This window comes from Dendropsophus ebraccatus, chromosome 8, assembly GCF_027789765.1.
Source record: "Dendropsophus ebraccatus isolate aDenEbr1 chromosome 8, aDenEbr1.pat, whole genome shotgun sequence".
NCBI lineage: Eukaryota > Metazoa > Chordata > Amphibia > Anura > Hylidae > Dendropsophus > Dendropsophus ebraccatus.
In genome coordinates, this window is record NC_091461.1 from 107,236,894 (window position 1) to 107,259,734 (window position 22,841).

General features: G+C 46.9%; 2 protein-coding genes across 10 annotated transcripts in view; one reads left to right on the forward strand and one right to left on the reverse strand.

The window, feature by feature from the left end:
• Positions 1–22,841, reverse strand: part of DOCK7 (dedicator of cytokinesis 7) — a 98,410-nt gene that overhangs the window by 71,620 nt on the left and 3,949 nt on the right. For 8 of the 9 annotated variants that reach the window (XR_011364307.1, XM_069981362.1, XM_069981358.1 and 5 more), the window contains exons 1-8: positions 8,888–9,098; positions 7,266–7,351; positions 4,400–4,466; positions 4,004–4,153; positions 3,729–3,809; positions 2,684–2,849; positions 2,226–2,368; positions 822–915 (exon numbers count right to left, since the gene is read on the reverse strand). Coding sequence is in view for 8 of the 9 variants with exons in the window: in XM_069981362.1 (XP_069837463.1) it covers positions 822–915; positions 2,226–2,368; positions 2,684–2,849; positions 3,729–3,809; positions 4,004–4,153; positions 4,400–4,466; positions 7,266–7,351; positions 8,888–9,079 (979 nt within the window). In the remaining variant the exon portion in view is untranslated. Of the gene's footprint in view, positions 1–821; positions 916–2,225; positions 2,369–2,683; positions 2,850–3,728; positions 3,810–4,003; positions 4,154–4,399; positions 4,467–7,265; positions 7,352–8,887; positions 9,101–9,311; positions 9,442–11,005; positions 11,075–12,720; positions 12,897–12,991; positions 13,092–22,841 lie in introns of those variants that run through there. The other variant, XM_069981359.1, reaches the window with a different exon arrangement.
• ATG4C (autophagy related 4C cysteine peptidase) overlaps positions 16,644–22,841 on the forward strand; it is a 39,250-nt gene continuing 33,052 nt past the window's right edge. Inside the window, exon 1 of the mRNA XM_069981366.1 lies at positions 16,644–16,666. The gene's annotated coding sequence lies outside the window, so the exon portion shown is untranslated. The remainder of the gene's footprint in view (positions 16,667–22,841) is intronic.

The following is a 22,841-nucleotide window of genomic DNA, read 5'->3' on the forward strand; positions in this document are numbered from 1 at the left end:
GGGTAAATGCAAACTTAGTGGAAATACTGGGGGGTTTTCTCTGCAGTAGAGGGTATTAATACATACTTTGGAAATTCCCCATTGACTTTAATAGGGAAGTAAACATCCCTAAAGAATTTGCACAAAAATCTGCTGACATGGCTTTTACTAATGTCTGCTGGGAGTTGTAGTTTTGCAATAACTGGGCAGCCTCAGGTTGGGGAATCACTGATTTATAGGACAGTTACCTGTAAGGGTCCTATTACACGGAACGATTTTTTAAGGATTAACGACTAACGATAAACGATCGCAAACAAAACTTTATCATTAATAGGGTACTCAAGCAGGAAGGGGGGCTATTTTGGGATCTGGCCAGGGAGGAGGTGGGTGAGAGAAAAGACGTCCACTCACCTCCCCAGATCCAGCGGCGGGTCCCGTATCGCGGCACTCCGGTCCCCGATTCCTGGACGCTTCCTGGTGACTGATGCGGGCCCGAGACGTGACGTCTCAAGTCCGCTCAGCCTGTCAGTAACAGAGGCAGGATCCGCTTCAAGTCCGCTCAGATCCCACCTCTGTCACTGACTGGCTGAGCGGACTTGAGACGTCACGTCTCGAGCCCGCGTCAGACACCAGAAAGCGTCCGGGAACCGGAGGGCCGCGATACGGGACCTGCCGCTGGATCCAGGGAGGTGAGTGGACGTCTTTTCTCTCAGCCACCTCCTCCCCGGCCAGATCCCAAAATAGCGCCCGCCCGCCGGATCTCTTATATTAGAACCAGACACTTCCGCCAAAAACTGCATTTTACATGTGAACAATGACATAAAGGATTGTAGAGTTCTTACCAGTAATGGGGCGCAGTCTTCTTAAAACAGAAGATGGTCTCCTCATATCGGCCAGGAACTTATACAGATCTTCGTCACTCAGCCGATCACCTTCCTGAAATATAAACCCCATTACATGAAGAAAAGCCCAGGCAATAAACACACTGACATTATTATGGTTGGATGGATACCTAATACGTGCATATAATTCAGGATTCTCCTCTATGTTTATAGGCTGTTCTCCTTGCTTACTCTGTCACCTATTCTCAGTATCTGATCACTGGGCACCTAGTGATCACATGCCTACCCCCCCCATGTGGGAATGAATGAGATGGAAGTATACAGGCTCAACCCCAGAGATGTGAGACCTTCATTCTCATGGTCCAGCCTTCATACACTTCTCATATATTCTATTATATGGTCTCATATATGGTTATATGTTTTTATTTTGGGCTAACTTGTTTACTCCCTATTGTGCCCTACCATGGAGCTTAGTGTACGGAGAGCCATGGGGCCCCAGGGGTGACAGCAGAAGAGTTCCCCCAGGCCGTGACTATAAACCCAGGAGGGCCCCCTAGGATCACACTGCAGTTAATCAGATTTAATTGGCTGAAATTGCAGATTCCCCCACAATCCCAGGGATAAAAGCAGGAGCTTGTGTGTCTAGACAGCCAGGCAGCCGCCCCTGGGCAGCAGAGGAGACTGTGCGGGACATATCCTACAGCAGCATTGTAAAATAAGTCCTTGAGGGCTGTCGTAAATAAGGGTCAATCGGTGCGTGTTTGCAGAGCTTGGTAATGTAAGCGGCCGGGATGTATGAACAATGGCTCCATCTTGTATCTACACAACCCCCACTCATCGTACACAAATCCCCTACTTACACAGTGCAACGTGCAGCCGATAGCAATGATTTTATTGGCCAGACAAAAGATGTGATAAGCTGAACTATCTCATCACTGGCCCTTTTACACAGACTGATTGCAGGGAACATGCGCTCCTATGAACGCTCATTCACTTGATAACCTGCTTAAAAAGGGTCTTAAATGGGTACTCCCCTCTCAGCTTATTAGTACTTCCCATAACAAGCTTATCTCTGCAGGTCTGAGCACTGGGATCCCCATCGATTGCAAGAATGGGCCTCCAATGGTCACTGCAATGAATGGAGTGAATGCACTGGTTTCATGATCCATGGGGCTACCAGTTCAGTGATCGCATAGAAAATGAACGGTCGACCTCATTTTTGTGTCCGTCAAAAAAAAAAACCTGATCCGTTTTTTTTTTTTTTATAATAGAAGTCAATGGAAAAATGGATCCACACAATTGCATCTGTTTTTTTCATCAGTTTCTTGCAAAAACGTAGTGTAAACCCAGTCTAACAGGCCTGTCCCACATCAGATGACTCTGTGGCTACGGTGGCCATCACACCTGTTTGAAGAAGTTGGTAACCGTCAGAGTTGCCGGCCGGAAGCTGGTCAGGTTGCAGGACTCGTCTCCGCTTGTGGTACGCTCCAGGGACCTCCGACCAACAATGCTGGAGTTGCGACGCTCTGACCATGAGCCTTTGCGTTCTGGAGAGAGAATAGATAGGTTAGGTTTATAATATCCATCCAAATATCTGCGTAGGAGCTGTATACACTGAACGGCAGGTTACAATCTAAATTTTTAGAAGAAATTTGAAGTGTGTTTTTTTAAAGATTTTCAGTCCTGAATGCGGAGTTATAGAAGAATAAAGCAGAAAGGACTCGGAGGGCAAGACTGAGCTCCTGGCTATAAAGCACAAAGTTCAGTAAAACTTCTGGTGTTCTTAGTAATAGATGGTCTTTAAACAATTCCCACCTCCGCCAACCTTTCCACAGACAAGTATAAAGATGCCAGTGTAATACCTCCAGGTCCTATTTCTAACTCAGTGGAGTCGCGCTCCAGGCTCCCGGCGCTGCTCACGATGTTCATTAGATGAATGGCTGTCCACGCAAAGGGCATGCGGTACCTCCCCAGCCGCTGGCAGAACAACTCGCCCTGGCTGCGCAGCTTCTCCAGCTTCTCTTTATTCTGTCAGGACAGTGAAGGATCAGTGCGGGACAAGATGGAGCCTGAGCATCACTCAGGGTACAGCACAAGGACAAGAGGGAGTCACATCCTTTATCTATGTACAGGAGATACTACTGCTACCACAGGTGGAGGGAGGAACATTGGAATGGCTGCTCACCTAAATATATGAGATGAGGAGGGAGACATGGGTGACTGGGCACCCATCGGGCATTGAGCTGTGATAGCTGGCACCATAGTGGCGGGGGGGCTTTAGCGGTTGGCACCATAGTGAAGGGGGACTGTGGTGGCTGGTACCATGGTGGGACTTTGACAGCTGGCTCCGTAGTGGGGAGGGGGGAAGTTATTTGGTGGCTGGCACCAAAGTGGAAGGGGGAGCTTTGGTGGTCAGTACCATAGAGTGTGTGTGTGTGTGTGTGTGTTGGAGGGGGGGGGGGTGCTTTGGCGGTCAGCACCATAGTGGAGGGGGACTGTGGTGGCTGGCACCATGGTGGGGGGGGGGGGGGGTGGTGAGACTGTGACAGCTTGCACCGTAGTGGGGGGGTTATGTGGTGGCTGGCACCTTAGTGGAGGGGGGAAGGTTGTCTGATGACCAACTATGGTGGCTGGCGCCACAGTGGGGAAGGGGGGGTCTATGGCGGTCGGCACCGTGGTGGGGGGATGGTGGGGCTGTGACAACTGGCACCGCTCTGGAGAGGGGCGGAATGGGACAGACTGTGGCATGTTTTTTCAGTCGCCGACTATAAATATGTTTCATCTCTTTATCAAGAGGAAGTAGTGGAGCAGCTGAGACGTGTATTATACTGGATTATGTCATTCATCCTGAGAACCTGCACGGTTGGTGACAGGAAGCCTCAGTGACTATCCATTACATATAATCACCTTTGCTGTATCGGCCTCCTTATAGATCATATAGGGTTCCGCGCACTCCCCTATGTCGCCCTGCTGCAGAACCTTTTCCAGCTGTAAAACAAAACACACATTACTTGAAATTCACAAGGACGTCCACAGACAGGACCCACTCTGGTTCACGGCCATGCTTGTCTATTGTTCCCCTTATTGTTCAGCGACTATGACACTGTAGACTGTATTTGCTTAGGAACATAACATAATGATAAAGGCGGTGACACAAAGTGCGTGGCACAGATATCACTTACTTTAATAACGAGGAAGACATCTTGGGACGGGTAGGTGATGGAAAAAATGGCGGATCTGGCCAAGGTACTGATGGCCGCCGGGGTGACGTACGGGCGCAGCATTCCTTTTATCTGTTCTGAATTTAGGTCAAAGTAGAAGTTTTCTGAAATCTGAGAACACAAAAAAGTTGCAAACAAGATTAAGTTACAATATTGGAGGGGATAAGGGCCATGGGGGCCATGACTGACAGCCACCACCATCTGCTCATCTATATTTCCTGTATCTATCCATAGTGGAGAATCCTTTACATATAAGACAGAGCCCCCTGGACAGATACAACACTCAGGTTATGTGGAGACAAGGAATCTATGGAGTAAAGATCAGGCTTGTGAGGGGGTTTGTTCATGGTCACTCACCTTCTTCTTCTCCTTTGCATCATATAGAGCCAGACTGGCAAAGATCGGCTCAATTTCTATCTCAAATCTGAAAAGTAAGAAAAAAATATCAACTTATTTGGTGTAATAGAGATAGGATAAGAACAGAAATAATAGATGTGTATATGAGGTGTCCTCTCAATCCCTTTAACAAACATAGGGGGTGTCGTGGTCAGCACTTACAAAGGAGACACTGTGATCGGAACATAGGGGGCATAAACATAGTTGAGGCATGTGGTCAGGATAGTTATTTATTTTCTAGAGATGCACTGGTCTGGATTTACAGATATTAGGTTGGCCGTGACTGTATGAATGGTAGCTGCATGTATTGGCCTCGCTGCTTCCTTTCCTTGCTCTTTAGTCTCCAGATAGAAAATTTCTTTGTTCAGGAATTGGCTAAATTTAAATAATATTCTATCTCCCTCTAGTGGCCGATTATCTGTACTGCGCTGGACATTGTACTCGTCACTGCCGTGTACAATCCTTTTATTAGGCTCTGTTCACACTACCACTAAAGGATAAAATATTATGAAATTTTTCATCAAGTTTAATGGACACCTTGGCAGAACCTGATGCAGCCTGGCATAAATCTATAGGGTCTGTCGTGGCCAGCAGATTAGAAAAAACAGATGTGCAGCTTTGACGCTCAGTGATATTTTATGTAACTTTCTTAAATAAAGACGGAAAAGCAGCCCAGCTCCTGCAGTGAGGAGTTCAAGGTGCTCCAGATTGTAAATAGAGTCCCCCCATAACATCAGCATCTATGAGAAATCCAGCTCATAAACAGGAAAGTCATTGTGTCTGAATGTGGTTGGTAAATGACATAAAACTAATAACACACAAAGCACAAAATATATGCAATAAAGAGCAATAAAAGGCGTCCGGCCACCACCGCAGCTGCGCGTCGCCCCCTGTCCATGTAATGTTGCCCGCTCACATAAAGCCGCCGCCCCAGGGCCACTGATGCAGATTATGACTAATAAAAAGGAAAGACATTATTATTAATGAGGGAAGGAAATTTCTACCAGAAATCATCTCCCCGGGCAAGAACGCCGCTGAGAGCGAAGCGCCATGACGCCTCCCCGATGCCTCGTAATGTGCCAGAGAGAGGAGAGCCGGGACGGGCACAGATGTGCAGCAGGAAACAAAAGCCACAATTATCACTCGAATATTCCCCGGGAATCACATCTGTTAACCCCTCCAGGACTGAGATGTTTTTTTTTTAATACTGCACAGCCAGAATTTTTTATTTAGTCTGTCTTTTTTTTTTTGGACACCATTTTGGCTAACAAGGGAATGAATAATCAAAAAACAACCTATTGTTTAAACCAAGTTTCTATGTTATACATATGTTTTTTTAGGAATTTTTGGTGATGATTTGCCCAATTTCCTAATTTTACAATCTGTATTATACTAATATCCAGAAACCTTGCTCATTCTCACCTCTAGGACTAAAACTAAGCTAAGATTTCCTGTTCTATGATAAAGAGGAGGCTGCTGTAAGGTGATCTGTAGAGAACTACAGTGAAAAGTTACACCAAGGAGACAATAGTAGCTTAGTCTCCCCCTCCCCTGTAGAATGACTTTGGCACAGGACACAGAGCATGCCCAGAATATTGCCCATAAAGAGAATAGTGTCTATGACCACAATGTTTGCTGTAAGGCATGTCACTAAATGCTGTTAAAAACTGTTCAGGCAAGATTTTTTTTTCACATATTAACACTAGTCAACAAGAAAATAAACTTTAGTAAAGTTAACCTTGTAAGTTTTTTTTGTTTTTTTTTGCACGATTTTTGTAACACATTTTTTACATTAGATAGTATCACAGGTATCAAAATGCTATTTAAAACTAAACTTTGTTTACTAGGAGACTTCACAATGCAATCTATTAGGCTGTGCCATGGCAGGCCTAGGGACCTTTGCTATTTCCCCACATGTCACAGTCAGCACTGTCAGCTGCATTTGAGGGGTTAAGGATGCTTTCACACCTACAGGATCTGCAGCGGATCTCAGGCTGTAGATTTGCAGCGAGATCTTCTGCGGATCCAGTCCCATTCATCCCTATAGAACACATACTCGCAGCGGATTGACATCCCGCTGTAAGTATGTGCTTTAACCCCCAGCCGCCCGCAGCCCGCCACCGAGAGCATACATTACCTGCTAGGCGACGCGGCTGCATATGAGGCTCCCGGCTCTGGTCCCGCTCAGCCAATCTGTGCTGCCGTCCACTGATTGGCTGAGCGGGACCGGAGCCAGGAGCCTGACATCCAGCCGCGTCACTGAGCAGGTAATGTATGCTCTCGGTGGCGGGCTGCGGGCGGCTGGGGGTTAAAGCACATACTTACAGCGGGATGTTAATCCTGCTGCGAGTATGTGTTCTATAGGGATGAATGGGACTGGATCCGCAGAAGATCTCGCTGCAAATCTACAGCCTGAGATCCGCTGCAGATCCTGTAGGTGTGAAAGCATCCTTAACCCCTCAAATGCAGCTGACAGCGTGAGATCCGCTCGGGATCCGGTAGGTGTGAAGGCACCCTAAAGGGGTTATCCAGGTTTAGAAGCAGCACAGCTACTTTCTTGCAAAAACAGCGCCACCCCTGTCCTCAGGTTGTGTGTGTTATTACAATTTGTTTCCATTTACAGTAATACAACTAAGCTGCATGACCATGCACAAACCGAGGACTAGAGTGGTGCTGTTTGTAGAAAAAAAGAGCCATGTTTTTCAAAGCCTGGACAGCCCTTTCAAATGGTAGAGACTAATGGTAACTCCAATCCCAGCCACTGCAGTGAGATGACGGCTCTTGTAGAGATGATCTTCCTAACATGGATGCTGAATACTGAACTTACTTGAGGCTCAAGCATTTCACTAGCAGCCGCTGCCCAAAGTGTTCTTTTGGTACCTCTGGCACGCTGAGACGCTCAATGGGTTCATCCTGCGGATAAAGCATTAGGATTATGTTACAGAAAATAAAGTGACAGATAGTATAAAGTAAACCATGTCTGACACAATGGGTGATCTAGCACCTAATCCAAGAACTTCAACCGTATTAACTATGTAATTTGGTGCAGGACCTGCCTGCTCAACCAATCACAGGCTACAGCGGTGCCCCATCTTGGAAAGAGATTGGCTGAGAAGCCAGATCCTGCATTGAGCACTCTAAAAATTGAGGGAATGGAAAGAGCCAAATGGGGTATAAGGTCAAGGAGATTATGACTTCTTTTTTCTATTTTTCCCCCATCCAAGCAGCATCTTATTTTTTCTATTTTACAATACATTGGAATATTCTTTCAAAGGGACTGTGTTACCTAACTTCTTTCTTTCTTTCTTTAATTTAACTAGAGTTGGATTTTTAATATTTTTTATATATTTAAGTTTTTTCACTTGTAAGGAAATACAGAAAAAAAAACACAATATATTTTCATATTTCCCACTGTTGACCTGAAGAGGGAGCTAACATGGGAATCGGGTGAAGGCAAAGCGACCTGTAATCTGACCTCGCCCTTCTCGCTGCTGGTGACCCCACACCTTCCTTTAGTGACTGTGTTCAAAAGAAATGGGGGATTATAAAGAGAGTCTATGGAACTTCCAGTGGACGCGATTGCCGGAAGTTCCATAGACTTCATTATAATGATGTTCCAGCTTGAATCCATATAAGATCAGTCACAGCCTGTATAGGAGGAGAGGGAGAGGACTGCTCATACTGGCTGCTGTATACCTGCTGAGGTTAGTGGTAGTCACAAAGCACTCTCTCTGGGGGCTCCAAAAGTATGGCGTCTGGCTCCCTCTTCCTCTCTATGTGTGCCGTGAGCTGCCCATGTGAGCTCACAGCTTCATTGTACCAGAACTGACAGGAGCCATCTATAGCCTCTTATATACTGTTTGCTGCCATAAAGCATCGGTGTATGTGTCGTGCAGTGACCATTACACACATGCTATTGCAAATGGCAGCCCCCCACTGCACCACATTATCGTCATTTTATTTAATGACATTTAAAAAAATAAATAAATAATAATAATAATAATAGAATAAATAAATATTTCTGCAGCTCCTATCCATATCCATGGTAACAGACAACAAAAAACGCTCTGTAGTCAGGCTCTGCAGTCATGTTCACTTTCATCTGTTCCCAGTTTGAATGTCGGTTCAGACTGTTCAGTCTGTTACGATGGAGACACATAGGTCCTCTTCCAGAAACAGCGCCACTCTTGTCTTCAGGTTGTGCATTGTATTGCTGCTGAGTTCTATTGGGGTAAATGGGGTTGTAATACAACACACAACCTGAAGATAGGTGTGGTGCTGTTTTGGAAGAAAGCATCCACCTTTTTCTAATCTTGCATAACCTCTTTATGTACAGAAAAGTTCTTTACATTCTCCTCTATATCTCTGTACATACAACATGTGATCACTCATATGCTGTAATATTATGGCAGCACAAGTCCGGCCCTGTACTATCTATAGGTCCAATACCTCGTCCTGAGCTGGGTGTAGTGCAAAGATTTCTTTATGTCTATTCGACTTCCTTTGGTGTTCATTTTGGTGATCAATCTCCTCGTTCGGCGTCCGGTCCAAGAGGCTGGACAGCAAGGCGTCAGGCAGCGAGTTCTTCAGGTCAAAAATGCTGCAGGCCCAACTACCGCGGGGCGTGTCATCAATGGACATGGAGCGCCTCTTCAGATCATCCTGCAGGGTAGAAGAAACATTCATGTCTATCAGCCTGATACGCTGCATCCTTATTATCACATATCCTACTGATCACCCATGAGACCCTGCCACATACTGCAACATAATTTCTGGATACAAAGCAGATAAAAGGTATAAATTGGACCCTATTAGTCACTAATATAATATGTTCAATCCACTACAGTCCAAATGAAAACCCCCAATAGTGCACCTGCTCATCCTGATAGCTGCTGCTCTCCGGGGCGTCATCTGACTCAAAGACTTGCTTAGGAAGACCCTTCTGCCTCTCCTTCTGCTTGTCTAAGGTGTTGGGGTTAAAGCCCGTGCCAAGCTTGTGGTATCTGTCAAAAACAACGCTTGTTAGTAAGACATCTCAGCAGCAGCTCGGTATATAGCTGTATAATTCTCCCATGCTTTACACTGCAGCTCTGTTTCATCACACTGGCTGCTGTGTATAAGCAGCAGCCCAGCAGGAAGCACAGTTCCTCCCCCACACTGTAGGAAGTGTAAGTACATGGGATCCAATAAAACTTAATTGAAGTCCTGTACACTTTCCACAGAGGCATTAAAACTGAACTCTTTGGAACTTTTGCATTGATTACCTTTTTCCCCCTGCACTGTGGGTATTTACTCACTATGCACAATGAAAAGCATAAATGATTCACCTGTCTATGAGTTAGGGCCCTATTCCACCGGATGATTATCGTTCAGATTATCATTAAATCGTTCAAATCTAAACGATAATCGTTCGGTTGAAAGGCAGTTAACGATTAACGACCGAACGGGAAATCGTTGATCGCTTTATAAGACTTGGACCTATTTTTATCGTTGCTCGTTCGCAAAACGTTCGCAAATAGTTCGCATTGAATAAGACGTGCTTGGTCGTTCACAGTAGATACGAACGCAATAGCGAAAAAATGATCGCAAATACGATCATAAGTAACGATTATGGTTCCATGGAAATGAATGAACGTTTTCAGGTCTTTCGCAATAGCGGTCGTTTGAGATCGTTAACGATTATGCGAACAATAATTGTCCGGTGGAATAGGGTCCTATTTCACGGGCCGACCAGGGCCCGATCAACAATGTAAACGAGCGCCGATCTGCTAGATCGGTGCTCGTTTACTGGGCCTATTCCAAGGCCCGATAATCGTTTAGCGAGGGCTGCAGGGACATCGTTACCGATGTCCTTAAAGCCCTTGTTTCATACTTTACCTATCTAGGCTGCAGGTCTTCAGGTCTTCTGCACTCCTTCTCCCGATCCCGCGCGCAGCAGCAGCCTGTCTGAACTGACAGACCACTCAGCCAATCACTGGCCGCGGCGGTCCCGGACAGTGATTGGCTGAGCGGTCTGTCAGCTCGGAAAGGCCGCTCCGAAGCTACTGCTGCGCGCGGGACCGGGAGAAGGAGTGCAGAAGACCTGCAGCCTGGATAGGTAAAGTATGATGTTTTTAAATTGTCGGTCGCCCGCTGCGCACCGCTATTACACGTAGCAATGCGCAGGTGGCGACCAATGATTTTAGATTTTAACCTTAATGAACGATCAGCCGATGACACGATCATCGGTTCATCGCTCTCTCTATTCCACCGAGCGATGATCGGCCGAATCGGGCCGATTATCGCTCCGTGGAATAGGTCCCTAAGTTACAGTCTGTTTGTCACTAATTTGCACTCTGAAAACAGTGAGATCACAAAGAAAAAGAAGATACAACTAAACTAAGACACAGACAGCTGTAGTGTGTAGATCTTTATTCGGCACAGTGAGTAAACATCCACAGTGCAAGAAGAAGAAAAAGTTATTGATGCTAAAATTTAGATAAATCTGCCGGGTTCACTTACTTTTTCTAGCACTATCTGGCAGAATAAATTGATACCACATAGAGAATTGTCCACAAGTAAACTTACTTCCGGTTGACGATTGCCCAGTCCTCGGTGTAGCTTCGCACACAATCCTTGACATGTGGGTCCAGCTCACTATATGACAAACAACAAACAAGTGAAAATCATAAAAAGATACCAGGGTAGATTTGTGGTGGCAAATGCACCAAATATATGGAGTAATTATGCGCCACATTTATTACGGGTCTTAGACACTTTGAGGGAATTTATCATTGGCTTATGCCTGTTTTTAGGCAAAAAAAAGTTGCATGTTTTTGAGCAAAAATTAGACTTTTTGAGTGATTTACACTGCACTTGCTACAGGGTTTTCCAGTGGGCGAGGCTTGGGTGAAAAGGGTGTGGCCACAGCCATCCAACAGACTTACTCTGATTTGCACCAGTGACCTGGAGTAAATTTACACATGCCTGGCGCAGTTTAAAGGGGTGCGGCGCTAAACATTTATTCACAAAATAACACACATTACAAAGTTATACAACTTTGTAATGTGTGTTATGTATGTGAATGGCCCCCTTCCCCGTGTTTTCCCCCAGCCACGCTAGACCCGGAAGTGTTGGTGCATTATACTTACCGCATTCGTGTCGACCCCCGTTCGCCATCTTGGGACAATGACGTCGTCTTCGGGAGGCCAGCCAAACCGCTCCATCCATCCCTCATGCCGGCCCCCCTCTGCCGGGTCACCACCTGCTCAGCCGCGATTGGCTGAGCACAGTTATGAGCAGCCAATCTCGGCTGAGCAGCTGATGACGCAGCAGAGGGACGGATGGAGCGGTTCGGCTGGCCTCCCGAAGACGACGTCATTGTCCCAAGATGGCGAACGGGGGTCGACACGAATGCGGTAAGTATAATGCACCAACACTTCCGGGTCTAGCGTGGGTGGGGGGAAACACGGGGAAGGGGGCCATTCACATAAATAACACACATTACAAAGTTGTATAACTTTGTAATGTGTGTTATTTTGTGAATAAATGTTTAGCGCCGCACTACCCCTTTAAAGGGAATGCCCAGGATTAGAAAAAGCACAGCTACTTTTGTGCAAAACAGTGCCACCCCTGTCATCAGGTTGTGTGTGGTTTTACAGTTCAGCTCCATTCACTTCAATGGAACCAAGATGCAAAACCCCACACCCAAACTGAGGACAAGAGTGGTGCTGTTTTTTGGAAGAAAGCAGATATGCCTTTAAAGGGGTTTTCTGATTATAACTTATTTGTTCCCATTCACAGTCTCCATAGAGAATGAATAGAGCTGCGGGCCACACTGTGGGTCTGTTCCAAACAAAGAAGGGCCAGGGCCTATTTAGAGATTGCATGAGGGGGGTCATGGAGGACCACCCGCAACCTCTTACTTGTCTCCTATCCCGTGGAGGATACAGTACTTATAAGCTGCTGTATGTCGTGCAGAAAGTTATGTATTATTTCCAGTCTGGAGAGTAGGAGAGGTTTTCTATGGTTTTGCTGCTGCTCTGGAGAGTTGCTGACATGGACAGAGGTGGCAGCAGAGAGCACTGTGTCAGACTGGAAAGAATACACCACTTCCTGCAGAACATACAGCAGCTGATAAGTACTGATTTTAATAATTTTTTTTCTAAACTACCCCTTTAAACCAATGAAAACAGCTGATTTAAACTTTCAACCAATACACTGAGACTACACTCAATGGCCGGACATTGTCCATTTTCCGAGCGGGGCAAACACGTAACATCAAGAGGGGTGTTGAGAATTACCTCTCCTCCGGCACAGACGACACCACCGTCCGGCATTCTCTCGGCGTATAGATGACCTCCACATCGTCGGCAGGGAATTCGTACAGATCTCTTACAGGGCCAGAGTCGGCGACTATCGGATGACTGGTGAGATACTCTTCAAAATCCACAGGGTCGACCACCTCGGTGAGAGGGACCTGAATTACAGAATTAAAGAGAAAGCAGAGAAGCTACAGACCCTGCAGGTGGGATATGGTGTGAAATACCGATGACGGCGAACACGGCAACTTACAGAGGCATGGTGGGATCCGCCACCGACGCTCAGGTTCTTGTGCAGCTGCGGGGAGCCATATTGTCCTGAGATTTGTTTGCGTACCTCTGCGGCCACGGTCCTAAGAAGAAGAACGATGAATAGATTTACAAAACAACAAGAATTATACGATTAATGCGCCAAATGTATTAAATTTAATTGGTGTAAGATATTGGAGTGTAGTGCGGCAGACATCAGGCGGCATAAAGGGGTGGGAGCCGGACGACAGGCCCTTTACAGGGTGATTGTCTCCAATCCAAATATCCCTATCTGATATTTATGCATTAAGAGATTAATATTAATAGCAACATTCTGAAATTCATAAAAGGCGTAGGCGAGCGGCAGAACATGCCCACCGGCCATCCGGGCTCGGTCTGCAAAATATCGTTGGAAAAGAGGGAAAAAAAATGCAACAGCAGCAAAGAAGTCAATAGATCTTTGTGTGATGCTGAGTGATGGGATCCGGCTGCCGCCTCCGATGACGGATGGACGAGGATTGCATATATATAATCTATTAGGAAAACTGCATGTAAAAGAATGGAAGGTGATCACACTAAACTGTGGAGGGGATATGAAGCGCAAGCTGATCAACTTAAAGGGGCAAGTACTGCAAGGAATGAGGTGTACAGGCATAGCTCCATAGACATAAGGGTGACATAGAAGAGCAGAGGTGGAAATGTACCTGTATAGGCCATAGGATCCCACATAAGTGATCTCATGACAGTCAAAGTACCCTGACACCACATAGGTCACATTACAGCAGGCCTAGTACCCTGATCCCACATAGGTCATACAATAGCAGCCCTAGTACCCTGATCCCTCATAGATGATATGATAGCAGCCCTAGTACCCGGATCCCACACAGATGATATGATAGCAGCCCTAGTACCCTGATCCCTCATAGATTATATGATAGCCCCAGTACCCTGATCCCACATAGATAATATGATAGCCCTAGTACCCTGACCCCACATAAATGATATGATAGCCCTAGTACCCTGATCCCCCATAGATGATATGATAGCAGCCCTAATACCCTGATCCCTCATAGATGATATGATAGCAGCCCTAATACCCTGATCCCTCATAGATTATATGATAGCCCCAGTACCCTGATCCCACATAGATAATATGATAGCCCTAGTACCCTGATCCCTCATAAATGATATGATAGCAGTCCTAGTACCCTGATCCCTCATAGATGATATGATAGCAGCCCTAGTACCCTAACCCTACATAGATGATATGATAGCAGCACTAGTACCCTGATCCCACATAAATGATATGATAGCCCTAGTACCCTGATCCCCCATAGATGATATGATAGCAGCCCTAATACCCTGATCCCTCATAGATGATATGATAGCAGCCCTAATACCCTGATCCCTCATAGATTATATGATAGCCCCAGTACCCTGATCCCACATAGATAATATGATAGCCCTAGTACCCTGATCCCTCATAAATGATATGATAGCAGTCCTAGTACCCTGATCCCTCATAGATGATATGATAGCAGCCCTAGTACCCTAACCCTACATAGATGATATGATAGCAGCACTAGTACCCTGATCCCACATAGATGATATGATAGCCCTAGTACCCTGAATCCCACATAGATGATATGACAGCCCTAGTACCCTGATCCCACATAGATGATATGATAGCCCTAGTACCCTGATCCCACAAAGATGATATGGTAGAAGCCCTAGTACCCTGACCCCACATAGATGATATGGTAGCAGCCCCAGTACACTGACCCCACATAGATGATATGGTAGCAGCCCTAGTACACTGACCCTACATAGATGATATGATAGCAGCCCTAGTACACTGACCCCACATAGATGATATGGTAGCAGCCCTAGTACACTGACACCACATAGATGATATGGTAGCAGCCCTAGTACACTGACCCCACATAGATGATATGGTAGCAGCCCTAGTACACTGACCCCACATAGATGATATGGTAGCAACCCTATGACTGACCCTACATAGATGATATGGTAGCAGCCCTAGTATCCTGACCCCACATAGATGATATGGTAGCAGCCCTAGTACACTGATCCCACATAGATGATATGGTAGCAGCCCTAGTACCCTGATCCCACATAGATGATATGATAGCCCTAGTACACTGACCCCACATAGATGATATGGTAGCAGCCCTAGTACACTGACCCCACATAGATGATATGGTAGCAGCCCTATGACTGACCCTACATAGATGATATGGTAGCAGCCCTAGTACACTGACCCCACATAGATGATATGGTAGCAGCCCTAGTACCCTGACCCCACATAGATGATATGGTAGCAGCCCTAGTACCCTGACCCCACATAGATGATATGGTAGCAGCCCTAGTACACTGACCCCACATAGATGATATGGTAGCAGCCCTAGTACACTGACCCCACATAGATGATATGGTATCAGCCCTAGTACACTGACCCCACATAGATGATATGGTAGCAACCCTTGTACACTGACCCCACATAGATGATATGGTAGCAGCCCTAGTACACTGACCCCACATAGATGATATGGTAGCAGCCCTAGTACACTGACCCCACATAGATGATATGGTAGAAGCCCTAGTACACTGACCCCACATAGATGATATGGTAGCAGCCCTAGTACACTGACCCCACATAGATGATATGGTATCAGCCCTAGTACACTGACCCCACATAGATGATATGGTAGCAGCCCTATGACTGACCCTACATAGATGATATGGTAGCAGCCCTAGTACACTGACCCCACATAGATGATATGGTAGCAGCCCTAGTACCCTGATCCCACATAGATGATATGATAGCAGCCCTAGTACCCTGACCCTACATAGATGATATGATAGCAGCACTAGTACCCTGATCCCACATAGATGATATGATAGCCCTAGTACCCTGAATCCCACATAGATGATATGGTAGCAGCCCTAGTACCCTGATCCCACATAGATGATATGGTAGCAGCCCTAGTACACTGACCCCACATAGATGATATGGTAGCAGCCCTAGTACACTGACCCCACATAGATGATATGGTAGCAGCCCTAGTACACTGATCCCACATAGATGATATGATAGCCCTAGTACACTGACCCCACATAGATGATATGGTAGCAGCCCTATGACTGACCCTAAAGGCCTTTTTACAGGAGCCAATTACTGGCAACAAGTGTTCCTAGAATTGCTCAATTAGCCAATAATCAGCCTGTGTAAAAGTGATCAGTCGACGAACGTGAAAACGCCTGCTTGCTGGCTGATTAAACTTTTGTCCGGCCATAAAATTAAAGGGGTTGGCCACTTTATAGTAAAATAGGTCAGTACAAAGTATTAGTAAGTGTACTCACTGTATATACTGACAGCAGCTCCCTGTGTACCTCAGAGAGTTAAAATCAGACTCCCCTCCTCCAGGCTGTACTGTCCTGCTCTGTTTTGTTTCAGTCCATAAAATGGCTGACATGGAGGAGCATGTGACCAGGCCCTGTCCCCCGTGTTCTCCATAGACATATACAGGCTCAGTGGTGGACACTGGGGGCGGGGCATGGTCACATGCTCCTCCATGTCGGCCATCTTATGGACCAAAACACCACAGAGCAGGGCAGCCCAGCCTGGAGGAGGGGAGTCTGATATTAGCGATATGAGGTACACAGGGAGCTGCTGTCAGTATATACAGTGAGTACACAGGGAGCTGCTGTCAGTATATACAATGAGGACAGTTACTAATACTGTACACTGAGCAATTTTACTATAAAGTGGCCACCCCCTTTAATCGTTATTGGCCGCACATCTTGCTGCAGCTTCTTTCTCTCTGAACAAAGGGGTCATCTATGGGTGGTTGTTCTAGACGGCCCCATACAGCTTACACCAGCATCAAGTGTGTCTGACATTAGTCCAAGGTGTATGGGGATCCTAAGGGCTGTATTACCCGGTGTAAGCTATCATCATAAATGGCCTGATAACCATGCAGGATCATTAGCGATGTCTGTGCAGCCCTTGTAAAATAATAAACTTAAACATTCCTCCCCATGCTCCCTGATGTCCTGTTAGCTTCGGCCAGTTCCCCGCAGTGTCTGTAGTGACAGGCCAAACACCGGACAGTGCTGCGACCAGTGATTGGCTGAGCCGTCTGTCACTTCAGACACACCAGGGGAAGAATGTTTACGTTTATTTTTTTTAACACATTCGTCGGCCACGCATTACTATTACACATGGCGATGTGCACCCGGCGACCAATGATTTTAGGTCAGGACCAAAAGACACAATGGGGGAAATTTATCCAACATGGTGTAAAGTGAAACTGGCTCAGTTGCCCCTAGCAACCAATCAGATTCCACCTTTCATTCCTTACAGACTCTTTGGAAAATGAAAGGTGGAATCTGATTGGTTGCTAGGGGCAACTGAGCCAGTTTCACTTTACACCATGTTTGATAAATCTCCCCCTTGAGCTAATGATCACTGTTGTTACTACACGGAGCAATGATCTGCTGAACGGTCCTGATTTGGCAGATTATGGCTCCGAGTAATAGACATAGGTGAGGTCACGACACAAAGTTTCACACAGTCTCTAAGTGTCATGTTTGGGTTGTATTAACAGGACCTGTGTGGGAGACCCCATGGAATGGGAGGGACACTTTAAGGTGCCTTTAGTGATTTCATGCAGATATATACAGCGCAGGCTCCACTGTATGCGGCGGAGAGAACGGCGCCAAATTCAAAATATATGTACATTACCAAAACTACTACTGTGCACAATGCTGAACAATGAATTAAGCTCTGGAGGCACACTTAACTGCAGATCACACCTGCATCTCTGCTGCATTGATTTGGAATAGGAGATTGTGTATATACACTCACCGGCCACTTTATTAGGTACACCTGTCCAACTGCACGTTACCACTGAATTTCTAATCAGCCAATCACATGGCGGCAACTCAGTGCATTTAGGCATGTAGACATGGTCAAGACAATCTCCTGCAGTTCAAACCAAGCATCAGTATGGGGAAGAAAGGTGATTTGAGGGCCTTTGAACGTGGCATGGTTGTTGGTGCCAGAAGGGCTGGTCTGAGTATTTCATAAACTGCTGATCTACTGGGATTTTCACGCACAACCATCTCTAGGGTTTACAGAGAATGGTCCGAAAAAGAAAAAACATCCAGCGAGCGGCAGTTCTGTGGGCGGAAATGCCTTGTTGATGCCAGAGGTCAGAGGAGAATGGGCAGATTGGTTCCAGCTGATAGAAAGGCAACAGTGACTCAAATAGCCAACCATTACAACCAAGGTAGGCAGAAGAGCATCTCTGAACGCACAGTACGTCCAACTTTGAGGCAGATGGGCTACAGCAGCAGAAGACCACACCGGGTGCCACTCCGCTCAGCTAAGAACAGGAAACTGAGGCTACAATTTGTACAAGCTCATCGAAATTGGACAGTAGAAGATTGGAAAAACGTTGCCTGGTCTGATGAGTCTCGATTTCTGCTGCGACATTCGGATGGTAGGGTCAGAATTTGGCGTCAACAACATGAAAGCATGGGTCCATCCTGCCTTGTATCAACGGTTCAGGCTGGTGGTGGTGGTGTCATGGTGTGGGGAATATTTTCTTGGCACTCTTTGGGCCCCTTGGTACCAATTGAGCATTGTTGCAACGCCACAGCCTACCTGAGTATTGTTGCTGACCATGTCCATCCCTTTATGACCACAATGCACCCAACATCTGATGGCTACTTTCAGCAGGATAATGCGCCATGTCATAAAGCTAGAATCATCTCAGACTGGTTTCTTGAACATGACTATGAGTTCACTGTACTTAAATGGCCTCCACAGTCACCAGATCTCAATCCAATAGAGCATCTTTGGGATGTGGTGGAACGGGAGATTCGCATCATGGATGTGCAGCCGACAAATCTGCAGCAACTGTGTGATGCCATCATGTCAATATGGACCAAAATCTCTGAGGAAGCTTCCAGCACCTTGTTGTATCTATGCCACCAAGAATTGAGGCAGTTCTGAAGGCAAAAGTTGGTCCAACCCGTTACTAGCATGGTGTACCTAATAAAGTGGCCGGTGAGTGTATATATATATATATATATATATATATATATATATATATATACATATATATATATATATATATATATATATATATATATATATATATATATACACACACACACACACAGAGTTCAGCTTCCAGCTCAGAAAATAGGATACATACGGTATATTTTTAAGCAATGAGTCAGTATATGTTTTGAAGAAGTGATGGGAATGATGAAGCTAACAGGCGGGGAGGAGCGTCATCCCTGAGCGAGGCTGCGGGGGCGATGACACCCGGCGTCCGGCTATCTGCTGTGGAATAAGGGGAAATGAGACAAGTGACTTCTACCCGCCGGTATGGGTATAGAGCAATAAAACTCTTTCTTTTTATCTTTTTTTCTTTATTAAGGCATGCTGGGAGTTGTAGTATCCTAACAGCGGGAGACTCACACATACAGGGGGAGATTTATCAAACACGGTGTAAAGTGAAACTGGCTCAGTTGCCCCTAGCAACCAATCAGATTCCACCTTTCATTCCTCACAGACTCTTTGGAAAATGAAAGGTGGAATCTGATTGGTTGCTAGGGACAACTGAGCCAGTTTCACTTTACACCATGTTTGATAAATCTCCTCTTCTGTTCTTATAAGTGTAATATGATGATTGACGACCCTTACCAATGCGCCATAAAGGGCTTTTCTAGTAGTGGTCACATGACCTTGCACCTTCTCCTCCATGTTCCATTTACTGATCACATGGTTAGACTTGGTGGACATATGTCTTTTTTCCATCTCGCTATCTATGGAACATTTTTCTCTGCAAAGAAACTCCCACTGGGAACACCACTTCATCACTAGGTCTTAGACCAAGGGTAGGGAAGCTTGGCTCTCCAGCTGTTGCAAAACTACAACTCCCATCATGCCTGGACAGCCAAAGCTTTGGCTGTCCAGGCATGATAGGAGTTGTAGTTTTGCAACAGCTGGAGAGCCAAGATTCCCTTACCCCTGTGTTAGATACTGAACTGGGTTACTAAAGATGATGGGTAAGCTCGCCCCATTACTGCCAGTAGGGTGTTAGCTTGTGCCACCATGGTGGCCAATGACGGACAGTCTCGCTCCATTGCCGTAGGCTGATCTGCCCATGTGACTGTAAGGGAACATGGTGCATCATGGGCTATGTAGTTTTCAGCCATTACTAAAATTACTAACTAACCTCTCCCCCATGGTAAGGAGCACTAGACTGCCATAAATGAAGGTATCCCCTACATAGCAGATGTGTGATCGCTCCTCAACATTCTACATAGAAGGAGATTTTGTGAACAGTTTGATACATTGTTACCGGCTGCTGATCCCTACAGTACAGGAGATCCCTACAGTACAGGATCAGCAGCCAAACTCTGAGGAGACCCAACCACATATATAGAATACAAAGAAATTTCGTACACCAACGACAAACTCCACCACGCCTGACCGACTATTCACTTCTGCTCCATCACTAATTATCAGAAAATTACTGCACGAACAACCAGCACAGCGCCAATACCAGCTCCATTGTTCTCCCTCACATCCCCCCAAACCAGGTGGAGGAGGGGGCCGGGGGAGAGTCAGACCCAACCCCAAGCATGACAAGTGCAGAATAGTGGCATCTACCACCTGCCGGGGGCTCCCTGGTGCTGATGCTGTACATTACATTACTGATCCTGAGTTACATCCTGTATTATACTCCAGAGCTGCACTCACTATTCTGCTGGTGGGGTCACTGTTTATGTCCGCCGATCGGTGTCTTCTATTACACAAGACAATTATCGTCTGTAACAGCCGATATCAGCCCTATACGGACAATAATCTTTCGTGTGATAGGGCCTTTAAATCCAGTATTATATTCCAGAGCTGCATTCACTATTCTGCTGGTGGGGTCACTGTGTACATACATTACATTACATTACTGATCCTGTGCTGATCCTGAGTTACATCCTGTATTATACCCCAGAGCTGCACTCACTATTCTGCTGCTTTTCCCTGCACTCTCAGTAAACTCCTCCCCGATCCCCCTCTCAGCTCCTATAACACTGGAGACAGCTAAGTATATATATCAGGTGAGTGTACAGTGCCAAGTATACAGATAGCAGGGATGTCGCTCTCCTCTCCTGGCAGACATGGTCCCTGTATATATATATCCCCCTCAGGTAACGCTCAGGCTGTATCCATCATGCCCGCTGTATTACTGAAAAGCCTTTGATCAGTTGTTAGAACGGTTACTGATCCCACCCAGAATATAAGACCAAAGACAAAGGGATCAGGCCTACAACAGGCCGCACCTGCCCCACAGGCTGCCAGAGCATGCTGGGAGTTGTAGTTCTGTCACTTTTGGGGGCGGGGGGGCACCAAACAACTAATTTGACTCTAAGTGGCCGTGACAGTAAGAACTTTCAGGGAACCAAGAGCAGGGGGCAGTGATGGGTATCTTGGAGCTTTAGCTTTCTGGGGCTTCTCAGATGTGATACCCTGATACAGGACCCTGAAGTGTCAGCCAGAGACCCCAACAGGACAGAGGACCCCCCAATCCTGGGGGTGTGACTAAGTTACAAAATAATAACGACAATGATGATGATCAGGAGGAGGAGGAGCAGGCAGCTCCGTGCCCCAGGACAAACTTATTTTTGGCCCTGAGGATGTGAGATGTGTCCTGAAGCCATATATTACTGGGGGCCTCTCCCAGGTGCGATATTATTGGGGGCCCCTATAGGGTATCGCTGGGTGTGTGTGATATTATTGGGGAGCCCTATAGGGTATCACTGAGGGACGCTCGGGGGGGGGGGGGGGGGGGGTGATATTATTGGGGGCCCCTATAGGGTATCACTTAGGACTGCCTGGGGGGGGGAGTAATATTATTGGGGGCCCCTATAGGGTATCACTGAGGGCCGCTCCGGAGGGGGGTTGGGTGGTATTATTGGGGGCCCCCATAGGGTATCACTGAGGGCCGCTCGGGGGGGGGGGGGGGGGGGGTTGATATTATTGGGGGCCCCTGTAGGGTATCACTGAGGGCCGTCCGGGGGGGGGTTGGGTGATATTATTGGGGGCCCCTGTAGGGTATCACTGAGGGCCGTCCAGGGGGGTTGGGTGATATTATTGGGGGCCCCTACAGGGTATCACTGAGGGCCGGTCGGGGGGGGGGGGGGTGATATTATTGGGGGGCCCCTATAGGGTATCACTGAGCGCCGCTCGGGGGGGGGGGGGGTGATATTATTGGGGGCCCCTATAGGGTATCACTGAGGGCCGTCCGGGGGGGTGATATTATTGGGGGCCCCTATAGGGTAACACTGAGGGCCGTTCAGGGGGGGGGGTGATATTATTGGGGGCCCCTATAGGGTATCTCTAGGGGGGGGGTTATATTATTGGGGGCCCCTGTAGGGTATCATTGAGGGCAGTTCGGGGGGGGGGGGGGTTGGGTGATATTATTGGGGGCCCCTGTAGGGTATCACTGGGGGCCGTTCGGGGGGGGGGATATTATTGGGGGCCCCTATAGGGTATCACTGAGGGCCGTCCGGGGGTGGGGATATTATTGGGGGCCCCTATAGGGTATCACTGAGGGCCGTCCGGGGGGGGGGGGGATATTATTGGGGGCCCCTATAGGGTATCTCTGGGGGCCACTCTGGGGGGGGTGTTATTATTGGGGGCCCCTATAGGGTATCACTGAGGGCCACTCTGGGGGGGGTGTTATTATTGGGGGCCCCTATAGGGTATCACTGAGGGCCGTCCGGGGGTGGGGATATTATTGGGGGCCCCTATA